This window comes from Podarcis filfolensis (assembly GCF_964270895.1).
Source record: "Podarcis filfolensis genome assembly, chromosome: 10".
Lineage (NCBI taxonomy): Eukaryota > Metazoa > Chordata > Lepidosauria > Squamata > Lacertidae > Podarcis > Podarcis filfolensis.
In genome coordinates, this window is record NC_139612.1 from 43,682,424 (window position 1) to 43,706,980 (window position 24,557).

Consider the following 24,557-nt stretch of genomic DNA (forward strand, 5'->3'; position numbering starts at 1 on the left):
AAGACTACTGTATGACTTCTTTGCCATGTTCTAGTCCCACTGCAGTAATGTACACCCTTCTAAGCACTTCTCCCCCTCAAAGAATTCTGGGCACAGTAGTTTACCCCTCACGGAATTACAGTTCCCAGCAACCCTTAAACTGTAGCTCCAGAAATTATTTGAGGCAACTAATGTGCTTCAAATATGCTTTAAAGTTATAGTATGTACATAGTCTATGTCTCTGCTGAAGCACTAGAATCAAAGAGTTGGAAGGGACCTCCAAAGGTCCATTCTACTGTCAAACAGCTCTTACTGTCAGAAAGTTGAGAAAGCCAGGCTTTTGGAGTTGGCATGCGCCTGTATCCAAAAAGTTAGCATGCCCTTCAAAGGAAATACAAAGTGAGGCATAAGAATAATATGGCCAATGGAAATATGTTGATATGCCATAATATTGTATATTAGATTATTTTTTGAAGACAGCAGCTCTAAAGGTGTATCCAAGTTGTTTGGGCAATGTTAAATAAAGATTTAAAACAATAGAGACAGGAGGGGGGAATATGTTGAGGCAGAAATTGTGCAAGAGTTGCAGCAACTTCAGCTAATAATTGTCAGAATAGATGGTGGCCACAAGTAAACTGTATTGGTTGAATGTATAATCAAATTCACTATGCCAGCTTGCCCATTCACCCATAGAATTAATACACCAGCAGTACATATTATCTGCTGGTGTTCTGATTCTCCACACAGATGGGCCAATTTGCATGGTGGACCACAAGTGAGGTATATATGTGGCTGCTGTCACATCTCTTTCAGCTCTCATTAAAGCTGAAGACTGTGCAACATCGTTAATTCATAGCTTCAACTGATTCATGCACAGTTTAATAATATATTCCAAGATTACAAGCACCATTGTTAATGCCATGTGATAGTTATGATGACGATGTGCTATAAAAATACTTTACATTAACACAGTACAGTATGCTAATATTGGAATCAGTGGCTTTTCTTCTATTTTGCAAGGCTTCTTTTAAAAGTACAGGAAACACAACTTCATCTACTAGGCAATAGCTCCTACAACGCTAATATTTCCAAGCTTTGATGTGGACTCTTGAGGCTTTTTCATAATTCAGAAAACAGAGTGCCCTGATGGTGTCTCACATCCCTTAAGTGTTGTGTACAATTTGTTCTCCGACTAGCAGAACGAGCAGTTGAGGGATGGAAGACTTTATGCAAGCTATGCAGGCAGCTTTGCTTAACTGCAGCTTATGCCTGCATTTCTTTTTACTGTTGGATGCCACTTTTCGATCCATGTGGCCTGACAGCGGCTAAGGTACGAACATTAAAAGTTACAACTACAAGGAAAAACGCCTTTTTGTAGTATAGAGTAAAATTACCATTGGTGGTGGTGGTGGTTGGAGGAGATGTCTCATTTTGGGATCCATCAAATCACACACACAAAAAAACACACATCCTCTTATGACAAGACATGGGGTCTTTCTTGAGGAACAAAACAGCTGCTTGAGTTTGGAGACCCTGCAGCCCCACAGAGATGCCATGCACCCCCAACTCCTCCAGGAGAAGTCCCTTTGCTTTTGAAATGTTAGAACCTGGGCAGCCTCGACCTATCAGCGCTCGGCGCCGTTTTAGCTCCGAACGAGCGGCGTCTCCGTGAGCATTTTTTAAAAATGTTGCATCTCTTTCAGCAAGGGGCAGCGGGGGGGTGAAAACAAGAGACAGCCTATTCCAGAAAGGTGCCCCCTGCTGCTCCTCCCTCCCTCCTCCCTTGGAACCGGGTTTCCCCTAAACGTATCCTAGTACCGAGCCTGGGCAAGCTGTTCCCGGGGACTTTCCAGACACGCGTCTGTGGTCTTTCTCACCTGCTCGAGTTTCTGCCACGGCCCAGAGAAGGAAAAGCCCCCAAGAGCAGGACCACCACCGGCTGGAGGAGGAGGAGGAGGAAGGGGGCGGGAAAGAGGCGCCGCCGCCGCCGCCGAGCCGGGCCATGCCGAGTTGCGCCTGGTGTATGTGCGTGTGCGTGTTGTGTCTCTGACGGAGGCGGCCCCGCGACTTGGCTAACTTTGCCGTCCTCAGTCAGGGCATGGCCCGCCCTCTGCCAGCCCCGCCGCTGCCCCGGGGTAGCCACAACAGGCCCGCCCTAGCAGGCTTGGCTGGGTGGGATTAGAAAACCGGGAACGTCGCCGTCCACCTCCTCTCCCGCCCCGGGCTTTTTCGCCTTTTTCATTTATTTGTATATATTATTATTAGTTGTGCAGGGAGGCTGAAGGCCAGTCAGGCGCAGCTGGGAAGAAGGCGTTTCTCTGTGAATGAAACGCACGGTCTGTGGTTTCCCTAAAGTTACTGAACGCGAAGGGATTCGCCCCGCGTGCGCTTTCGCTTCCCTGTGGTAGTTGCTAATCGGGGTGGATAAAATAAAGTGTTTTAAAAGTGGGTTACGAACCACCCTTCCAAACCCTACTAAGGCGTGCTTAAGAGTCTCTGTTCGGGATCACATTATACGGAATTAGATCTTATTGAGGTGTTGTTAAAAGAGTGGTAAAAAATATGGGTATTCAAGTTCTCCAAAGCTATTTTTCAGGCTAGATACTCTGTGAGTAAGTAAGGCAAGCACAACACACGCACACACATGAATGAATATATGAAAGACTCAGATGCTATCTTTCTGCAATGTTTCCAGACCGGGGTAGTTTACAAAATTTGATAAAATATCCCACCCAAAAAAATTCGGGGTGGGGGAAAGATGCTGAACAGTATGATGAAAAGTGCCAAAGTGTGTGGTTTGTAACTTGGAAGTAAGCTGCACTGAGTAATTTCCATTGGACTCAATGGGGCTTATTTCTTTCTATTAGACTATATTATTAATTAGGTTAGCTGGCTGTTAGATACCAAACATCTGACATGTTAGCAAAACTGGAGATTAATTTTTGGTGGTGAAGTGAGAAAGAGCCAGTAAAGCCAGATCCAGGTAGTGTTACCCATTGGCTGGAGAGCATGGAAATTCATCTTTTTACAATTGTAGAGTGGGATAACTTTCTGGAAAGCTAAAGTATTTTATGAGAAAAACAAAAATTGCAGGTAGCCATGCTTCTCTGTAATACTGTATGTTGGGGTTGGAGTTTCATTTCTTTTTAAAGTCCATTTTGTAACAAATTGAGATCATTTCTAAATTTTACACACCACACCAGAAAACAATTATTGTTCTACCAAATTAAGTAGGGATTTGAAACCTTTCAAGTTTTAAGACCATTGGACCATTCTTTGATTATCCAAATCCATAACTCACTAAAGATGAAAAGAAAAAGCTTTACTTTCTATAGTATCTTTGTGTGTACAAACCTCTTTTGTGCTGTTATATTGTGAGACACCCAGCATTTTCAGTTGTCCAAATAGCACATGGATTGGCATTTTCTGGGAAATATCCCAGTCATGTGCTCTATGAAGAAAAGAGTCTCCTATCAAAGTTCCACTCTAAAGACACCAAGCAATCTTGTGATTTAGTCCAGAGGCAAGATCAAAGGATATTTTTGTTCCAAAGATTTGTTTAGGTAGTGGTATTTTTAATCCCCAACTTCATGACAGTTAAGGAAAAAAATCAACCCAAGGTCAAATAGATTTTCTACTGTGTGGGAGAAGGTGCTGTTCTGTTCTCACTTGCAAGGAGCCAAAATGGTGAGTATATGAATGTAGAATGATGTGTACAAATCCATGGTTACCATTCTAATTCCCTGTAGTAATCTCACATGTGGGTCAGAAGATCATTAGTTCAAGAGTGATCCACATTGGACTTCTGCCCCAAACTGATTTTACATGGAACCTGTGGCAGGAAGAATGCAGTCTGCTACAGATGTTACCCACAGGAAGTGCTGGTATGCCTTATTTCAGGTGTTGATAAAAGTCCTACTAATAAACAGTGACATGTGTATGCAGTTATGGTTTTGTTGTCTTAAACAAGATTTTTCAGCTATAGATGTACTTTATTTCACAACAAAGCAACTTTTCTTGTTTTACACTTCTCTAAATTACAAGTTCTTGTCAAGAAGAAATAGATGTGCTATTACATTGTAGCTTCAGTTTATGATTTACAGCTGACAAATACAGATGAAAAAAATGTTCATCACACTATACAATACAGCTATGGAGTTTGTTCAATTTAACTGCTTTCTGCTTTCAGTTATTTGTTCCATTGCAGCCTTTGCCCATGATATTGAGGGTTACTGCCAAATATATTCAGGTACGCTATCCAAAATGTCATTTTTTCTGGCTTAGCATATTTATACCCATGGACTGTGGCTTAAATGGGTCTCTAATAATTGAAGTATAACGTGATTATAAAACTTTACACTGGCTAGAATGTGACCCATAGTCAGTTTTATACAGCGCATGTATACTTGCTTGCTTTATACAAATACTTGCTTTATACAAATACTTGCTTATTTGTTTTATGTAAAACACTTCCCCCAATTCTCAAAGTGGCTTACAGAATATTTGTCAGATGCAGTTTTCCCATACCTCTAAATTACACCAGACCTCACTCCAGCTGTATCCATGACAATGTAGGCTATAGCAAGAATGGGACTGCCCTCTGACATCCACTGTACCTTTATCATAGTGCAAAAATGGTGTCTGCATTGTGCAGGTGCCTGCTTTGCTGTCTTCCTTCACTGCTACTTTAGCCCACAAGCACCAGACTGGATGTGAAGGGAGGTGCCCTCAGGGGAGCTGCCCTGTTTCCTTCCTCCTCAATTTTAGGAAGCAGTATACAGTGGTGCCTCGCAAGACGAAATTAATTCGTTCCGCGAGTCTTTTCGTCTTGCGATGTTTTTCGTCTTGCGAAGCACGGTCCATCGCAACTACGCCTCTTCAAGCGCTTTAAGAAAAAAGCGAACAAACTTGCAAAACGTTTTCGTCTTGCGAAGCAAGCCCATAGGGAAAATCGTCTAGCGAAGCAACGCAAAAACTGAAAAACCCTTTCGTCTTGCGCGTTTTTCGTTTTGCGAGGCATTCTTCTTGCGGGGCACCACTGTACCAGTAAAGCTTCCAATTCATCAAGAAGCATCTTGCATTGAGTCATTTGCAGTTTTGCCAATGTAGTAGAAAGAATGTTCTTCCTTCAGAATATTAACTACAGAGGACTCACAAAGGTAGGATCACATTTCTGTCCTCAATTCACCCATACAATACTGCAAATATGTAGGTTGTATAAAATTTGTCTTATATTATTTACATCTAACTTTCAGGGATTCTTGGGTCGTGCTCTTTATCCAGTTTTACAGGTAGGTACTGGTTTTTTCTGTAGCCAACTGCAGGTATTCCAGAGTGCCTTTGCGACAACTAGGCACACGTGTAATCTCTCGCACCTGAAATTCTTCTGTTTGCTTTTTCAGAAGACAATTGGTTATCATCTCAGCAAAGTCAGCTTGCAAACGCTGCTGATTCTCCCTGGAAATAGCAGGAGAAAATTGGTTTAAGTGACTCAAGAGATAAATTTACTGTGATTCTTAATTATAAGGCTTTCAAAGATTCTTCTGTTCATCCCTCCTTACTTGATATTTGAAATGCTGAAGGCCAACTACACATTATTCTGGAGCTCTCTGTTTGGAGCTCTTGATGGAGAATGTGTCAGATCATCACTGCTGCACTGCAACCAACTTCCAAGGACTGCCACCTTCCTTAGGAGTTCCACTGCCATTACTTCCTTTGAACCTTAACCTCTGGTCAGAAAGGTCCCAAAGGTTCTGGGATAACCACAAACCAGGACATGAACAAGCACCAACTATACCTGTAATCCCCTTGTAATTGCAGGGTGACTCCAGCCTGTCCTTGGTTTACACAAGTAACATAAAATAGTAATGCCGTATGAGAGAGGAATACCCCCTGAGCCTACAAAGTCAACCAGTCAAAATCCCAAACAGAAGAAAGATTTATTTATGATCAGAGAGCAATAAAAATGGGGATTATTTAGGGGCAAACAGAGATCAGACAAAGAGCGCCATCACAAACCAAATTTAAAGGATAGTTTCTATCTACTATGCAGCACCTAAATTCTCATAAATCAGAATGCTAGTGAAGGCTAAGTTGGATGTTCAAAATTTTCCAAAGCACATGATTGGATTTAAGAATTCTGTGGACCAAGAGGCGAGGCATGCTGGGGCAGCTGGATCCTCCAATCATATTATGACCTCAAGAAACAGCCTACATATCAGTTAAATGGTGTTTTGACACCTCCATAGGGAGCAGAAAACAAAAATGCAGATGATAGTGAAGGAATGTCACCCATCTCTGCTGCTACACAGAACAATATAGGGAATTTCCTGTCAAGGATGAATGTGGATGCCCAGTAAGTAGGATGGAAGCAAGGTAGAAATGGTGCAATTTAACCATTTTCACAGATAACTTCCTGGTCTAATTCTTATGTTTATAATTCTTATTTATATAGGGGAAGGACTAAGCCCAGGGCTCCAGTATAATGGAACTCTAACCCCCTCCCTCATGTCACAACCCCAAGCTAAGTCTCTTTCCCTTCAGCTCCTATTAGGGGCAGAAGGGAAAACTTGCAGCTACAAGTGTTTTTGCTCTGTTTAGTAGCTCAGATATATTGTGTGATCTGGACTGGGGCCACAGCCTAGTGAGAGGGGATTAGATTTGCCCTACTTAAGAACATACCTAGAAGTGCCTGCTGTATTGGGTCAGGGTGCATCTAATCCAGCATTTTGTTCTCAGTGGCCAACCAGATGCCAATGGGAAGCTTCCAAGCAGGATCTGAGTGTAATGGTGCTTGCAATTCCCTATACAGTATCTGGTATTTAGAGGCATACTACCTCTGACAGTTGAGGTAGAACACAGTGATCCTGGCCATTGATAGCCATAACCTCCATGCATTTGTTTACTCTTTTAAAGCCATCCAATTTGGTTAACACTATTACCTCTTGTGGAAGCAAATTCCACAGTTTAGCAATGCACTGTATGAAGTAGTGCTTTCTTTTGGTTATCCTGACTCTTCCAACATTCAGTTTCATTGAACTCCCCTGAGTTCTAGTATTATGGCAGTATGCTAGTGACACTCAGCTCTATATCAGAGGCTTAGCTGGACTTGTCTTGGACATGGATAATATCCCTTACTGTACCAAGTCAAGCCCAGCTAAAATTTAGCTTCTAGATCTTGGGAGAACAGCTGTCAAATTTTATTCTCTGTTTCCTTTACTCTTTCTGTATCTTCTATTATTTGGAATATAAAATAGATCAATATCATCAATATATCAACAACATTAATATAGGAAGCCTATTATTGCAGATATTCAAAGTAGTGAATAATTACGTATTTTTCCATCTATAAGATGCCCCCATGTATAAGACGCCCCCTATTTTTAGGGACTCCAATTTAAGAAAATGTATCCATGTATAAGACGTTCCCAAATTTTGGACATTATTTTTTAGGGGGAAAACCTAGTCTTATACATGAAAAATACGGTACTTAATATTTCAGCTCTATAAAAGAAGAAAAATAAAAAGGAGGGTGACTGGGAAACAAGTGATGCAAGAGAAAGAATGAAGGCTCAGCACAGAAAAATGTAATAAACACTCCAAGAATTATAATCCAACACCAGTGTCACTTGAGCAAAGGATCCCATTCCCCCTTCCTTGAATAACCTCGCATGAACAAAGCTGTACCACTCATAAATTAAAGGCAGAGAAGCTTCCTGAAAAACTAAGTAAGAGCACACACACATCAGCTTCAGTGGTGCATGTCAGTACAGTAGTACCTCGGGTTACAAACACTTTGAGTTACAGACTCCGCTAACCCAGAAGTAGTACCTCGGGTTAAGCACTTTACCTCAGGATGAGAACAGAAATCACGCACCAGCGGCAGTAGGAGGCTCCATTAGCTAAAGTGGTACCTCAGGTTAAGAACGGTTTCAGGTTAAGAATGGACCTCCAGAACAAATTAAGTTCATAACCAGAGGTACCACTGTATTAACATCACATCTTTCATTGACCCACAGGATCGAGATGCCAGATAGAAAAAATAATGCTATACTTCCAAATGTTGTTCAAAACAGTCACCTGTGATATCCTGTGATTTGTGTTCATATTGTATTGTAATGGCCATTGGCTACAAACAATAAAAATGATTGAATAGAATAAAGGAAAGATATCCTACTCTCTCCCCCAATCTTTTACCTTTTTGTAAGAGCAAACCTAAACAAACATTTTTGTTTCTGTTTTTAAAAACATCCTTGTTTTAATGGATATTGTGTTTGTATTGTATATAGTGTGTGCACTGCTTAGCAATTTTAAAAACACTTAAGTGGTTTAGAAATGCTTTTTAAATAAAAAGGTGGTGATACCACCACATGTGTAATTCACCTTAGGTCAAAGTGTTGCCTACTTATGGGCCCCTCCCAACACACCAGTGTGCAAGCCTGTAAGGAGTAGCAGGATGTTCACACCAGGAGTTAAGACGCGAGAGGCCTGAAATGACTGTGTTAATTGTTTAAGCTTTGTCATAGATCTGTAACACAGCTGGATTTCAAACTAGGGAAACTAATCTTCAAGAGCAGAATGACTGGCAAGACCTATTATATAAACCAAAATACCACCTTAGTTCTATAATATATGTTACAGAATGCAAATGCCCTGAATGCCATCTGCAGTATGTTGGGAAAACAACTACAGTCTTTCATGCCTATTTCAGAAATCTTAAGTCAGTAATCACACACACACAACACTCCTGAACAACCTGTTACAAAACATTTTGACCTTTCAGACTTGGGAATACTTCCAGTAGAAAAAAACAACCCTAGTTCTGCGGCAGTCAAAACAAGAGAACTTCTATAGATACAGACTGAACACCATGACGCCACATGGCTTTGCTTTGGGGGATAATTCTTAAACTTTTACCTTTGCCTTTAATTCTTTTTTTAATTATCCCACTTATAGAACAGCTTCTACCTTGCTGGAAATTCCCTCTGTTCTCAGGGGGTTCTTAGAACACCTGGACTACCAACTGCCTGATTTTAAATCCAACCAAATTTGTTAATGAAGCAGGCAGAAGCTGAAATGTTTTAGCTAAATAATTTTATTGGGGGGGGGGGTATTCAACTAAGTTTTACTCAGAGTAGACCAACTGAAATTAATGGCTCTAACTGGGTCATGTTCATTAGTTCTTGTCAGGGAACTGCCATCGGAACTAGAGGAGGAGGAGGCGAGGCTCCACAGCGATGCTGGAGAGGGGCCAAGCAGGGAGAGAGGCAGGTCTCCTGTTGGGGAAGAAAATCAGCGCAACACCAGGGATAGAGGGGGGCCAATGGGGGAAGCAGAGAGCAGGCTCCGGGACTCTTCACTGGACACCAGCGGGGAGAACACAGGTCCTCCGCTACCCACGCCCTCCCTGCGCAGAAGACTTCCGCGCAGGGAGAGTAGGAGGAGACTGGGCGTCAAACAACTTTCATGTTGGAAAAGGTTTAAGAAACACCCACTGATGGATCCTGCCAGCGACTGAACAGCCACGGAGTGGATGGCTGTCCAGCGAGAAATGGTTTAACCAGCCAACCTAGCCCAGAGCGGCGGCTATTTACGCACAAGCAACCCCTAAAGCCATTAGAGCAAGCGAGAAGTGGTTTAACCAGCCAACCTAGCCCAGAGCGGTGGCTATTTACGCACAAGCAACCCCTAAAGCCATTACAGTTCTGATGGGTCTATTCCAGGTAAAAATTAGATGACTAACATCCATTGTTATCTGTTTTATCAAGTCACTGACAGTGTGATCCTACAAGTTTACTTGGAGGTCTTACCAAGTTCAATGGAGCTTATTCCCAGAAATATGGGTATAAATAAGACTGATTAACACTACCCAGACATAACTTTTGTCATATCAGATGAAAAGAGTAACGCAAGGAATTGTGAACCTAGGATGTTGGAGATTCATGTAGTAGCGATGCATCGCCTAAACTCTGACCTCTTCACAACCTATGTTCAGACTGGACATCTGCTTTAGTATGCTTGAGTAAGTGTGAATGAATAAGGATAATGTTTAGACCTTGTTATTCAATACAAAAAAATTGACTGCAGTATAAAGGTGTGTGTTTGGCCATGGCACTCCTCTTTACAAACGATGCATAATGCAACACTCCATCCTCCACTGGTTTTTCCCATTGGGAGAAGCTGGAGGGAGAATAGTGGGTTGCACAACATTGAGGATTCATGAGATCCTAGGATATGTGCATGTGTCCCCATGCACATTTGCACAGTTGCCATATTGATCTCTGCCAAGTGCACACCAAACAAGATATTCACAGAAAGAGTGAAAAGAAAGGATACTGTAAATATTGATTTGTGCATTCTGTTAACAACCAGCTCTCCAAGAATCACTTACACAGAAGGAGGTGTTGGAAGATTGTATTTCTGGTCTTTCACTCCTGTCAGCCAGTAAGTGATCTCAGTTCCTTTGCCCTAATACAAAATAAGGAATAATACTTTGAGATTAGATTGCTGTATTGTATATTTTTATGTTCTTTATATTGCAGCACTTTATTATCTTTGTATAATTTATTTAACGAACATGGGGAGCATACGGCATATTCCTACTGGGTGTTTTAAACTAAAACCAATACATATGGGGGGGGGGGGACAGAATAAGCTACCTGAGACTACAGTTCTGTTCACAGAATCAGAGAATTGTAGAGTTGTAAGGAACCCTGAGGGTCATCTAGTCCTACTCCCTGCAATGCAGGAATCTTGTCTAGCCTCAATCACAACAAGTCTTGTTAGAGATATCAAGAAAGTCAGGGTGATGAAGTAGTTAAAAAGTTGGGCTAGATGTGGAAAATGCAGGTTCAAATGCCTACCCACCTATGAAATTCACTGGATCATGGCCCCAACTGATAATTTAAAATAATAATAATAATAATAATAATAATAATAATAATAATAATAATATGTTTCCTCCTTTTAGATATGTGCCACCTCTAGATTGATTTTGAAAAATTATGGCTATTTGAATACATGCTGTGTGTGTACACACGCACGTGTGTGTTTGCATGTGTTAGGTCAGCCTTCTGTTAGGCAGAGTGAGGCAACTGCCTCAGGTGGTAGATGGTGGGAAGTGTGCAGTATTGGCAGCAAGTTGTTGGAAGACAGAACTGTATCTGCCATGTGCATTGCCCTGCACTCCCCTCCAAGCCTAAACTAGCCTGCTGCCTCCCAGTGCGGTGGAGGATGTTGTTGAAATAAAATTCTACTGTCTGCCCGGTCAGCTTCTCTGCATAGAAGTGGAGGTTGGTACAAATCTTGTCCTTTGCCTATGTCAGCAAAATGTTGTGGGTCACCGGGACGTGCATTTGTTTGTTACCTTCAAATATGTCTCTCCTCGCTCTTCATATTGGAATTGGCAGTCTGTTCTCTTGAGAATAGCAATAGTGGAACCACTTACATGAATCCGTAGAGCTATAGGCATGCAAACAAACATACAGTGTTTTAATTTGCTTTTTTTAATGTTTGGTTTTGTGTTGTGCCAGTCTATAATGTAGTTAAGATAATGAGAGTCTTGTGTTCCATTAGTAAAAATGAGCTGACGCAATTGTCTCAAAAATATGCTCATCTTCTGGATAGCATTTGCAAGTAGAGCAAGGCAACTGACATCATAAACCTCAAGGCATTCAAGTAATATTGGACTTGTCCTACCGGCTTCAGTCAGACTGATTGTCCTGAACTAATTATTGTGGCTACTTTAATCTGAATATTTATAGCCGGAAGGAAGGTTAGATGTCTCACCAAGCAGAGGGAGGGGACTAAGAAATAGACCTAAAATACAGCAAAAATAGAAACTCTAGCAGTCCTTTGAGAAAAACCTTCTAATGGTGTGATTATTTACTACATGTTATCCTACCCTTTCTCCAAAAAGCTCTGGGTGCTGTGTGTAGTGCATCTCCTCTCAGTTTATTTTCATAATCCCTATATGGTTCAGAGAAAGTGACTGGCTCAAGGTCACCCAGTCAGCTTCTACTTTATTATGATAAAATAGGGGTAAAGAGGTCTGGGTAAAGAGGTCTGGATTTGATTATAAAAAGTAATGTGTAGTGTAGATGTGAATTTGTCCTTACGTAATCCTGTAGATTCCATTCTTGAAGCTGTGTTCACAGTATCTCCAAACAAGCAGTAGCGAGGCATCTTAATCCCAACCACACCAGCTGCACATGGACCTGAAAACAATAAGGCACAGAGCAGGAATTAAGAAGGAGAGGGAGTGTTTGCCTAGGAAAAGATTAACCCACACACTCTCAGGATCACATCATAAACTGAGCAGGAATTAATTGGAAGTCATCAATGTGACTCATTAGGAATCAGATTTCCGAGGTGCCAAGATCTGACCAGGCCAGTACAAGGTCTGTCCTGGCTGAGCATGTGTGTATATTTCATTTACAGAATTTATAGCTTGGAACAGGGAACAAAGTAATAAAGATAAAAACACACAAGATGATATACAAAAGTTTCAAAATCACAAAAAACATGTCCAATAACAACAAATGGACAATTCTATCGTAAGAGAGACAAGCAAAACTACAATGAAGACATACAACAAAATTTCTTATTTAACCAAATATCTTGATAGAAACAAGCAAAGGATATTCAATCAGATTAAACAGAACTCCCTAAACAGGGATTCCTGTATGTCAGAGTTTAAGGCTAGCAATAAGCAGCAAAGGTTTTCAAGGAAAATCAGACTACCCATAAGAAGTCTAAGGGCTTTTTCTGTTCAACTAAGCACAACTGAGACTGTATTCAATTTAGTCCAGCTCCGAAGGCCTTCTGCCAGTTCCTTCAATGCAAAGTGAGGTTACAGGGAACCAGGCAGAAGGCCTTCTCGGTAGTCACACCCACCATATGGAATGCTCTCCCATCAGATGTCAAGGAAATAAACAACTATCTGACCTTTAGAAGACCTCGGAAGAGAAGACATCTGTATAGGGAAGTTTTTAATGATTGATATTTTACTGTGTTTGATGCTTTAATTTGTTGGAAGCTGCCCAGAGTGGATGGGCGACATATAAATAAATTATTATTATTAATCCCTAAGTAGACCCACTGAAATGAATGACTCTAAGATAATCATAGTCATGTCCATTAACTTTAATGGGTCTACTTTGATTAGGATGAGCAGTGAATACAACCTAGAGATTGAATTCACTATGAAAGACTGCTATTTGTGATTTTGAAACAGTGCTCCTCTCTGCTTCTACAGCCAGGGACTAAGTTGGTTCAATACTCCGCACTTCAGGAGCCACACAAGGCAAATCTAGAGCTTTGCCACAAAGCATACCCACACGGATCCTAGCATTCACTTGCACAGATTTGCTTTATTCTGTCCCCCACATCCACAGATAATGCCACTGCTGATACTTTTTCTATGATGCAATGAAGACTACTGTTTCTGGGGAGGAACTTGTCAAATCATGAAGGTGGCGGCAGTTGGTAGACGCATGAACTCCATCGCTTTTCTTGGCATCCTACCCCACCCCAGAACAGACTTGCAGCTATTAAATACAGAGAATAATAAATGAAGGTGTTGACGGACGGCTTGCAACAGGCTACAGACATCTGCTGAACCAACTCACTCTGTCCTCTCCTGTATGATGCCTGTCTCTCTTCCACTACAGTATTGCTATTGTAGATTCTTGCATTATAGGGGATTGGACCTTTGGTTCCCTTTCAACTTTATGGTTCTATGTTATAAATTTTCAGGGCCAGAACCTGTGGGTGCAAGTCACCCATAAATCCTGGAATTAGTAAAAGTTAGAATTAATCACGGTTTGATTAAACTGTGCCAAACACAGAAACCCCTGGATTTAGTTTATGCTAACGAGCGAGGCCAGCTCAAAAGTGGGCTTGTAACAGGCCCCCATCCAGCTAGGGCTTTGGAAGAACAAAGGCTGGTGATGGCCAGTCATTAACCCATCAAGGAAGCCATCAAATGTTCATCATTGGAATGGCCGAGCCATGAACCCATTAAGAGGGCCATTAACAGAGACTCTCTGGGCAGGCCAGAAAATGGGGGGAAACCCTTCCCTGACGTGACAAACATGGTAGTTAGCAGAGACAAAAGGCCAGTGGTTCCAGAGGAAGGGAAAGAATTGCACTGGGCGATGAGGTAAAGGAACAGGACAAAAGTGTCACTCTTGCAAGCTGGAGCGGGGGCCAGAGCATGAGAGGACTGTCTGTTTTATGCTGCAGAGAAGGTAAGGCACAATGTTTTGGGGTCTCTTCGAATCCGGCAATGGAAGGAACAGGACCCTCTTAGGATGTGAATGCTCTGTAATCTCTGCATCTAGGCTCAGGTTGTAGGTATGTGTAAATAAGCCATATATTATAAAGACACCACAGTCTCCACAGTGCTTCATTGCCCAAAAGAAAACACAGACCCTGGTAAGCGCGCCTGGTACTCCTAAAATCTCACACCACTTAGAAATTGCAGTAGCACGTAGCTCTATTAATTTCAGAGTGACTAACTTCCAGCTGGGCAGAAGCTATGAGGCAGTAGGAGCATTTGTGGATTTAATGCCTCCCTTCCCACTCTCAGCTACCCACAAAAGTTTTAAGTATCATGACTGTACTACCTTCCTTCCGTATTTCCTCTGTTCAAAGTCACCCTCTAAAGAGCGGTGAAAAGGGAAGCATTTAGACAGTCACTGTTATAGGAGAATAACCAAAGTGGAAATGAAGAGACTTCTTGCTTCAGAAGAGTTTTCGACGGGTCAACAGAACACGTGCATTAAGCCAACATTTCCTATGATCCAAAAGATTGCCTTTGAAAATGCCATCACTTGCACAGTTCATCAACCCTTATTATACTGTACAGAACTTCAGAACTGAAAACAATTATATATCCTAAAACATTTATTCGCTAAGTCATACTTCAGTCTTTGATCTGTTGATTTTTTTTCCTCTCAAAGGACTGCAACCTGAACTATAAAGAACCAATTTCCAGAAGGCTCTTCATTCTCTGTGGGGGTTTTTAAGGTGCTAGTAGAATATTTTGTCCAAGCAACCATTAGCGATAGCAGACAGTGAAGAACAGCTGTGTTCAGCTGCTGCATAACTCTCTCTAGTGGAACACTATGTGACTGAAACGTAAGCACTGAGGTCAGGGGAGGGGAGGGAAGGAAGAAGAGATGCATTCCCCCAAAATCCTTGTGATAAGGGTCTCTGTAGACGTCCTGCTCTTCTGTGCTGCTGAGCCAGTTACAGAAACTGCAATTATTTTGATAATTAATTTTAAAATAGAGCCTCTAAGGGTCATCCCAGAAATCTGTTTTTAGCATTGCAAACTTGTGGTTGTTATTTATTGCGGGCCGATGAGAGTACTTCCCCCTTGAGATGGCATTCTGTTTCAGGAATATCACATTTTCCAGTGGATGCTCTGTATTATTATTTTTTTGGTACCTGGTAAAATGTGATTTGTATCCTGTATAATATGCCCACTGTTATTGCTATAACTTTTTAGAATGTGATGCTAACTGGTAACTATTGGACGCTGCTGGTATGTAAATCGATACAAATGGCACAACATTCTCCTCCTATGCCATTTTATGACTTTCTGTATGTGCTTTTGTAATTGTACTTTTTTTCTTCTTTCCAATGCTTTAGACTCTAGAGATTGAATTTTCTATTCATTGTACCTCTCCAACATGGGAGTGATCATCAAGCCTTTTAAGAGAAAAGTGGTGAACATCAGGAGAGGTACCTAGTTCCATGCTGAAATGGCCCATAGTTTTCTGTGCGTTTTGCTTTACTTTTCATTTGTTTTATTTCATTCTCTAAGCACCCACAAGCACTGAAGCATATTTTCCCTACTATTATAAAGAAATTTCCCCTAATATTATGGTTTTTAATATAATTTTCACGCTATGTATTTTTCATCCACACTCTCCCCTAATATACTCATTTCTGAACACAGTATTTAGTTGGAGAATGGCTTTGCAAAATTTGGAGAAGTACAAATTTCAAAGGATAGTCATGTATAGTTTCAGGAAAAGCAGATTGGGTAGGCTTATGTCAAAGGAAGCCAACCCAAGTTTCTTTCTCATCCTCATTCCTTTATTTTATTTTGATCAAATATTTGATATATATCACACCATACCAGAGTGAATTCCTATTCGAATCCATACAGGAAGACCTGGAAGATGTCCGAGTTCAAAGGAGCCCATGAAGCTGAGTATATCTAATGCCATCATGGAAATGTCCACTGCGTGACGGTTGCCATTTCTCTTTGGTAAACCGCTTACTACCATATATGCATCTCCAATGGTCTCTACCTGTTGAAACAAGATCCAAAGTCATTATTTTTTATCTAACGAAAGAGCAATCCAATATAGGAAAAACCTGAAAGTTCCTGTTCTTTATTGCTCAGGAATGCTTAATCACATCCCAATTAACAAACATGTTTACACACGTATTTGGAGTTGCAAATAGTACTCAGTATAATATCTATAGGTGACTGTGATTTTCTCTGAGACGAAGAACTGTTCTTTTAAAATGTTAAAGAGAAACAAGCCTTCTTCCCTATTTTGCACGACAATTTTAAACAGCAAAAATAACTACTACCTTTTATTTTTTTGTTTTTCTTATAAGCTTTGTTTTGCTTTCTGTCTCACAAGAAAACATTTCCCGCCTTTTATTTTGTCTCTCTTAAACTGTTTCCACAGTGGGAAATTCATGCACATGAGGTTCGCTGTTTCCTTACAGACATAAGCACTTTAAATTTTCTGCCTCTGAAATCTATCACAATGTTTCCCGTCCACACTAATGGGTAAAGCATGGATTAGCCCCTTAAAGGGTTGGTGGCAATTCTCTGCTACCCCCCTCCTTTCACCACAAATCATTCTACCTAGCCTTCTGTTATCTCTTCCCAGTTCTGGTCACCTTATAGACATCATGAGGGTCAAGAATTTGATCAAAGTTCTTGTAGATGTCATTGAGCATGTCCACCACTTCCATAGGGGTGCTGTATTTACAAAGGGTTGTGAAGCCTACAATGTCACTGAAGTAGATGGTGACTTCTTTAAACAGTTCTGGCTCTACCCGTCCAGTTTCCTTCAGTGACTTTACCACAGGCCTGTCAAAAGGAAGAAAATAAGTATCATAGGATGAAGCTTCTCAATTTCAAAGCGCGCTTTAAAAAACAGAAAAATATATGGCAGTAAAGTAGTTCTATTAATCCTGGTAATGATAAAAGACAACACCATTCTAAGTAATTGAGATTTTAAATCACAAATGATATGGGCAATCACTCCATCTCCTTTCAAAACATGTTAGAGGTCAGTGGGTAGATGGTCATGTTTTGCAGATTCGACAGGATGACCTTTTGATCCTCTTTCATTCCCAAGGACATTTCAGCTGTACAGATATATAAGCTATTAGTGCTCGTGTTATAATTGAGGAGACAAACCTCCTTCTGCTTGACTCTAACCTACCTGCTCAGAATTGGAAACTGGTGTTGGAACTGCTTATTTGTATGCACAAACTCAAGCACACAATTCCTTTCTCTTAACATGGAAGTTCTGTTTCCTGGCAGAATTCCAGGTTGTGTAATTCTATTCTGTTTTACTAAATTTCTGTCTCTGCTACACCATGGCAGCTGGTGGCTGGGGCAGGCAAAAGCTTATTGGCAGTTGTGTCCCATGCCGGCAGAGACCAGCGCTTCCTTGAAGATATGGGGTAAGTCCAATTGTGCCCTTTCCAGATATGTGATTCAAACCCGTAGTTAACACAAGGTCAGGAAGTACAAGTCTATCTTGAAACCAAACTTGGATTGACTTCATGTTCATATATACTATTCTGTTTATTTGCCCTTCATTATTTAGCAGTCATTTAAATCTCTGTCTATCTGTCTGTCTATCTCTCACACACAACAGAGCGCCTGCAGTTCTAGTTACAACTTCTAAAAAAAGAACATATGGCTGCAGATGATCCAGAAAATGTGAGCTAAGGGAGCATCTTCCCTACAAAATGCTTAAGAGGTTGGAGCATTTTAGTAAAGGACAACTAAGGCAAAACGTAAGAGACATTTAGTAAATGAGCGTCAGGTTGGCAGAATCCCACAGCTGGGCACACACCTGCAGAAGGCTGCAGCCAACATAGCGTGCCCCTGACATCACCCCTGCTAGGGTTTTTATTTGTGAGTTTTAGCTGGGCTGGACAGAGACGCTTGGCATTTCTCTGTGGGCTGAATCCAGAGCTATGGGTTTGTGGAGCCTGGAAACCTAGTAGGGAAGCAAGATCTGCTGGAGTGTCAACATTGTGAGGCTTTTTATCCTATGGTCAGATTGTGTATATGTGTAAACAAAGCCATATATTCTAAATACATCAAAGTCTCAATTGACTTTCATTCCAAAGAAACCAATCCCTGGCTTAATGCTGGAACCCCTTGAGTCACATGCTGCTCAGAGACTGGGGTGCACACAATCCTATAAATAAGCAATAACGATAACTTGTTTAGAGGCCCCCCCCCCGGTGATTTCTTGTCTGATTGGACAGCACTCACCCTGGAAGAAGCATGAAGTTAAGCCTGTCAGCTCTGTCTCGCTCTGCTTTGTACAGCTCAGTTCTCTCTTCCACCAGGTGCTCCAGGTTCCGTGAATACAGCTGCAGGCGTCGGATTAAGGTGTCCATGTAGCTTTCATTGGTTTGGCTGTGGTAGTTGCTGGGAATGTTGTAAGGACAAGGATGAATTTGAAGGCTGACAACACAAGGAAGTTCATGTACATGACACCAGTGTATGGCTGCCATGTGGCCAGAGTGGAAATCTGCCAGACTTCTCCCTCTGAACTATCGTTCTGGTTTAGCAGAACGTTTTTCTATCAAAGTAAATCAGTTTCATACCTAAATATCCTAGCCAAGGTAGTCTCAATTTTCTTAAAATCTGGTCTCTTCTCTGGGTCTTCCTCCCAGCAGCTTTCCACGAGGAGATATACCTAGGGATGCACAATCCAATACAGGACTACTTTAGATATTTTGGTTTCCATGATGAAAACTAAAATAGTGCTCCCCCACCACATAATCCTTAGCAACCCAAACTGGCTTCAAAGACTATGTTGTAACAATATCCAACCTTCTTCCCACCATTTTCATAACTCAATCAGCCACTCTCTGGAGCACCAAGTTCCACCCCTTATTTTTGCAAGCTCAGGTAGACATGCCCTTTCCAGGTGTAATGGGTTGCTGCTGGTCACCTATTCCAGATAGGAATTGATTGTGGAATTGGTGCTGCTCATGTCCAGTTTTAATCCAGTTCTTCCTTTGCCATGGAAAATCTGATTAGTAAAATAACTCATTTTACATCTGCAGTCACTCCTGGTATGGAAGATAGTTAGTGTGTTTTATTTATTTATTATGGTAAGCGGTTTGTAATGTGTGTGGTGAAGTTTTAGTGGGTGATCTCCATAACCACACCTACCGGTATATCTCTTTTTGATCCTCACCTAAGCACAAACTATACCATTTTTTTTCTGGTGGCCTATCAATACCAAAAAGGGGGGGGGATCCTATTTTCACCAGTTGCCAGATGCCCTGTTCAAAGTATTGCAGATATTAATAATGTGCAGCTTGAAGCAACTGGATGCATAAAAACTTACTCCTTTCGGACTAAAACGTTGTCCAGACCCATTAGTTTGATTCAAGCTTTACTTACAAAATTTTATTCAAAACAGAACAAAACATAAAAGATATACCCAAATAGTCCCATACAATATCTTGTGCATGTCCAGCACAGGCTCAGCATTTATAAGAAAGTAAATGTAATTCCAAACAGACCTAGAAGCAAAGGTCTCCCTCTCCTTACAGCCTCCATTTTGCCTGGAACTGTAGTCACTCTTGGAGAGGCTCATTTGTACATCCTCACTCCCAGATAGCCTAAAAGGCAACTCCCTTTCACATGATCAAAGGCACACACTCCGTTTAAGAGCAGACAACAAAGCAATGCAGACATAGCATTATTATTATTATTATTATTATTATTATTATTATTATTATTAACAACAATAACAATACAGAGGTCTTGCACAATACCTCTTTATCTGTCTTATGCAAGGCCTTAGCATTAAATTTAAAGCAAACAGAAACAGAAATTGCCCCACCATCACAAAAAAGGACACACCTCTTTTTTGCCAGTTGTGAAACATGTTAACTAAACTGGCTGGATAACTCTGGTAATTTTTGCTCTTGATCACTTCCCAGATTTTTTTTTAAACGTATGCCCACAGGGCTTATCCATCCTGGAGTTTACTGTGTGTTTGCAGCTATTCTATTTGCATTGTCCTAATCATCGAACCATCACAGTCTCAGTGCTTTTCCCTTGTAAATTTGGGTTCAAGTGATATGGGATTTAAAAAAAAATAATAATCCATTTTTATTTCATAAAGTTTATCTACCACTTGATTGGTGGTTAAGGGGGGTGGACTCCAAACTGCTCTACTTGGGGTTGCAGATGGTTCAGTATTTTGGGGTGGATGGATCAGCTGTCACTTTCTGCTACCCCCGCCCCAGCTCTCTAAAAAGTGTTTACAGGCTACCTGCCAAACAAGACCTGAAAAATAATTGGCCGAATAATACCAGCTGTTACTCAACCAAAATGACCATAATCCATCACCAACCAGCAGGAAACCTGCAACTGACCATCTAAGCTGTGCTACTCATGAGGAGACAAGAAGCCCGTTTGTAAGTAGCAAGATCAGGCCAGGTAGGTTTTGTTTATTTTCCATATTCTTCTTTGTCCATCTGTCCTCTTATCTTCCTTTCTCATTCTCACTAAAAATTTATATAATCTGGCAATCAGAGGTCTGAAGTGTGTTTATGCCAAACTTTAGGAGGCTTGCAGTCTCCCACATGCCTAGCCAAAGAGCACATACTGTAACAGAAGCAGAAGGCTAGGGGAGCCCTCTTATGCCCTTCCTTTCACAACTGCCTTGGAAAGTAGACCAACTGCATACCCAAACCTACTGGTAATTGTTGCCACCACTATCCCTCTAATCACTTAGAGAACTCCAGACATGGGCCACTCATGGAAATACTAAAAACTGGAACCCAAAGATAGCATCCAGTTTCCTTGACCCTCCCTGGTGTGCAATAATAATAATATTTTATTATTTATACCCTGCCCATCTGGGTGGGTTTCCCCAGCCACTCTGGGCAGCTTCCAACAAAATATTAAAATACAATAGTCTGTTAAACATTAAAAGCTTCCCTAAACTTTCCTTTCTCCACCAGATCCCTTTCAGTTTACAAGTGGCACAGAGCCAGCACCCAGTCTCCCAGAGACCGGAGCAGCCTGCTTTCCTTTGTAAGCCCCAAGCCTATACCAAGTGGCTTAGTTGATTGAGGTGTCACTAATTGTCAGTTGGCAGCAGTGCACACAAGGCCCAACTCATCAAATTATATAACATTTATTAGGAATTAAAAAGATAAGGTAGAGTGCAAAGGAACAATCCGGAATGCTGAAAAGTAAAATGAGATCTTTAGTTCAAGTCAATTTTATCCTGAACTTGTTACACAATATAGCTGATTAGCTGCAGGCTTTTTGATGGTCAGTAAGGGATGAGGGGCTCTAATGCAAGGGACCTGTGATGGCGTGTGAGGAATGAGAACTGCATGCTCACAGTCCTTTTTTAAAGTGTTCCCAACCCAACGAAGCGTTGAGACACACCTAACACTTTTTCAGTCAATCAGAATGCAGGTCACACTTCCCAGGTAATCAGTGTTATCTAGTTAACCTATAGTACCCCTCCCTCCCCGATACCACACCCACTCCAAACTGTTAAAATAACCAGCAGCTAAGTCAGGAGCTACTATGATGTATGAAAGCTCATTGCATTGGCTTCTGTGGATTGGAATTGTTAATAGGAGATGTTAATGTGGTGTAAAGGCAAAACACTGGAAGAAAAAAAGTTGGTTACACTCCTCTCTGTCAAACTTGCTAGTTTTAACCTGTGCATGCCGTGGGCATAACCTCTTACTATTCAGTCGAGCTTGGCTTTCTTTCAACATGGCCTTACCTCTTGCTTTTTCTCTCCCTCTGAATGCAATAGAAGATCCGGCCGGAAAGGTCTTGCTCCTTTATTGCTTTCTACTCTGCAAAGTTTCTCTAAAACAGGAGAGGGGGGGAAATATAACATACAGAACAATTCAGCACATGAAGAAGACACTTTAACACAAGAAGCAGAGCTTTTCTAGGCAAGCAGATTGTGTCAAGGCTGTATTATATAAAACAAGATGGGCTTAGACCAAAATCCTAGATCTGAATGAACACACTCATTCTTTGATAAAGGTCTGCATATGGTGGTTTTTCAATTTGTGAGACATGCGAAATTAAGAGCGCCTACTGGGGTGAACTGACAGGTTGAGGAAGATATCTGCATTTCTTCGGCAGATAGATAAGATGCAAGATGAAAAAGAAGAATAAGAATCTACATCCCCCATTTCTCCCTTCCTCTGCCCAGCCATCTCACATCCTGGGTGTCCCACCACATTCCTGTTACAAGTATTTGAACATTTGTGGTCAAGCAAGGTTCTTATCCCCATGTTGGATAGTCTAAGTAGATTTATAATTAACATGCTCCACAGGTAGAAATCCTACATGAAAGCAAGGCAGCTTCCTTTAAACTAAAGGCCAGAGCACATGGGAGGGGCATTGGCCCAGTGCATGCAGCCTTAATGAAAGGGCAAGGCTTGGCCCATGCTCTTTCATTGCCCCTTCATATGTTCAAACTTTCCCCAGGAAAAATTGCATTTTACTGCTGAATGGCAAATGCAAATGGCAATCCCTGGAAAACCTGTCATCAAGCCTTTTCATTACGCACAATGTTTACCTTTATGATCCCGACAATTGTCGGTGTAGAAGGTCTCCTTACGCAGTATGATCTCTTGTGCTATAATTCCAAAGCTGTACACATCGCCTTTCTGAGATATGTCACCATGGCGGAGGTGTTCAGGAGCAGTCCAGAGATCTGAGAAGCAGGGAGAGAACTGTGTGTGTGTGACAGAAACAAGCAGATGAAATTGGTTGACAATTGTCTATTCAATACCTGTCTCTTTTCCCAAGCCTTTAGAGAAGTTGGTTATTCTGCCCTGTGGTTTTAAACTGTCCTGCTGCTTTTATTATTGTACAGTATGAAGTTGATTTTAATTGCAAGTTGTTGGAAACTGCTTTGGGGGCTCAGCAAAAAGCAATTTACGAAATTTATGAAATGAACTAAAACCAAACAAAACACTGACATCGGTAGGGTTGGCCCAACACATTTTACTTCCTGATACAAAGGAGAATGGCTGGCCATGCATCTCAGAAGAAATGGTTGGGCAACATTTGTCACCACAAGCTGTTGCCTCAGTCGGCCCAATTGTAGGGTTGGCCCTGGGCACAGGCATACTTCTGATCCTCATGCAGATGGCACCAGAAATCACATCATACCACTGTTGGATTCTCATAGCTACACTCCTGCTTCAAGCTGTGGTGCTGTGTGGCTTAGCGGAGGCAGTTGGGGGGGAAATATAGTCATACCATAACTATAGTGCTATACTGAAATAACAGAATATTAATGCCACATTTCCCGACAGTTCTCCTATAAGATGCAGTCAGCCTACAAATATTCATGAGGAATTCCCGAGTGAGGAATTCATCATCCTTATGTACCTTTTTTTGGCGGAAGAATAGAATTGCAGCCATAATCAGTTATCTTCACAACCATGCGGTTATCCACAACACAGTTTGTAGATTTCAGGCGGCCATGAAGCTCTGTTTTGCTGGAATGCAGGTAGGACATTCCCTAGGATATGAAGAGAGACAAAAAAAACCACACGTGACTGCCCCAAGTTTCCTAGGGAGGGGGAATGACTGTTTTATCTGGCTGCGGCAGAGGAAGTCGGAGGACTGAAGGACCATTTCCATCAGCTCTGCTGAGAGATCAGCTCCACCAAGCTCTTCCCTCCAGCAACTGTCACCCGGCAGTCATTCCATGAGGCTGCAGCAGCAACAGAATTAGTAACACAGGCCCACCCCATTGGCTCTGCTGAGAGAGGAGCATCAGGCTCCTCCATCCTTATGAGGAACGGTTGTAGGAGCTGAGTATGTTTAGCCTGGAAAAGAGGAGACTGAAAGGGAGATATGATAGCCATCTACCAATATATCAAGGGCTGTCACATGGAAGAGGAAGCAAGCTTATTTTCTCCTGCTCTGGAGGGTAGGACTTGAACCAATGGATTCAAGTTACAAGAAAGGAGATTCCAACTGAACATAAGAAAGAACATTTTGATGGTAAGAGTTGTTAAACAGAGGAACGGACTCCCTTGGAAGGTGATGGACTCTCCTTCCTTGCAAGCAGAGGTTGGATGACCATCTGTCATGGATGCTTTAGTTGAGATTCCTGCATCGAAGGGGGTGGGACTAGAATGACCCTTGGGGTCCCTTTCAACTCTGCAATTCTATTGTAGTATGATCTGAAGCAACCAACCTGATTGTCTTTCCACCACAGAGACAACGTATTTCCCTATTTCTCCTCAGCGTTCTCTCCATTTAAAAA

At 41.6% G+C, this 24,557-nt stretch overlaps 2 protein-coding genes and 4 long non-coding RNA genes across 13 annotated transcripts in view; 4 read left to right on the forward strand and 2 right to left on the reverse strand.

The window, feature by feature from the left end:
- The window catches only part of PLBD1 (phospholipase B domain containing 1), a 26,623-nt gene extending 24,316 nt beyond the window's left edge, over window positions 1-2,307 (reverse strand). The window contains exon 1 of one of the 2 annotated variants that reach the window (XM_083573802.1): window positions 1,857-2,307. In XM_083573802.1, coding sequence (XP_083429928.1) covers window positions 1,857-1,983 — 127 coding nt within the window. In that variant the 5' untranslated portion in view covers window positions 1,984-2,307. Of the gene's footprint in view, window positions 1-1,373; window positions 1,530-1,856 lie in introns of those variants that run through there. The other variant, XM_083573804.1, reaches the window with a different exon arrangement.
- LOC310743528 overlaps window positions 1-4,376 on the forward strand; it is a 10,674-nt gene extending 6,298 nt beyond the window's left edge. For all 3 annotated transcript variants that reach the window (XR_014539060.1, XR_014539061.1, XR_014539062.1), the window contains one exon: window positions 4,169-4,376. This is a non-coding gene — a long non-coding RNA (uncharacterized lncRNA). The remainder of the gene's footprint in view (window positions 1-4,168) is intronic.
- Window positions 4,377-5,143: 767 nt separating this feature from the next.
- Window positions 5,144-14,888, forward strand: LOC310743529. 2 transcript variants are annotated; one of them, XR_014539064.1, is made up of 4 exons: window positions 5,204-5,270; window positions 9,873-10,000; window positions 10,351-10,422; window positions 14,729-14,888. It is a non-coding gene; the product is annotated as an uncharacterized lncRNA (long non-coding RNA). The 2 variants fall into 2 exon arrangements; XR_014539063.1 differs by lacking the exons at window positions 9,873-10,000; window positions 10,351-10,422; window positions 14,729-14,888 and adding an exon at window positions 5,382-8,145 and having other exon boundaries at window positions 5,144-5,270.
- GUCY2C (guanylate cyclase 2C) overlaps window positions 5,265-24,557 on the reverse strand; it is a gene marked incomplete at its 3' end in the record, with an annotated part of 48,798 nt that continues 29,505 nt past the window's right edge. For 2 of the 3 annotated variants that reach the window (XM_083573763.1, XM_083573764.1), the window contains 11 exons: window positions 23,672-23,804; window positions 22,851-22,988; window positions 22,038-22,126; window positions 18,871-18,962; window positions 18,533-18,691; window positions 16,912-17,104; window positions 16,130-16,304; window positions 12,096-12,194; window positions 11,345-11,439; window positions 10,370-10,446; window positions 5,265-5,436 (listed from right to left, as the gene is read on the reverse strand). In XM_083573763.1, coding sequence (XP_083429889.1) covers window positions 5,265-5,436; window positions 10,370-10,446; window positions 11,345-11,439; window positions 12,096-12,194; window positions 16,130-16,304; window positions 16,912-17,104; window positions 18,533-18,691; window positions 18,871-18,962; window positions 22,038-22,126; window positions 22,851-22,988; window positions 23,672-23,804 — 1,422 coding nt within the window. Of the gene's footprint in view, window positions 5,437-6,496; window positions 6,816-10,314; window positions 10,447-11,344; window positions 11,440-12,095; window positions 12,195-16,129; window positions 16,305-16,911; window positions 17,105-18,532; window positions 18,692-18,870; window positions 18,963-22,037; window positions 22,127-22,850; window positions 22,989-23,671; window positions 23,805-24,557 lie in introns of those variants that run through there. The other variant, XR_014539039.1, reaches the window with a different exon arrangement.
- LOC310743544 lies at window positions 8,896-9,846 on the forward strand. The gene is made up of 2 exons (XR_014539084.1): window positions 8,896-9,149; window positions 9,673-9,846. It is a non-coding gene; the product is annotated as an uncharacterized lncRNA (long non-coding RNA).
- On the forward strand, window positions 17,099-18,875 carry LOC310743534. 2 transcript variants are annotated; one of them, XR_014539073.1, is made up of 2 exons: window positions 17,099-17,706; window positions 18,610-18,875. It is a non-coding gene; the product is annotated as an uncharacterized lncRNA (long non-coding RNA). The 2 variants fall into 2 exon arrangements; XR_014539074.1 differs by lacking the exon at window positions 17,099-17,706 and adding an exon at window positions 17,713-18,008.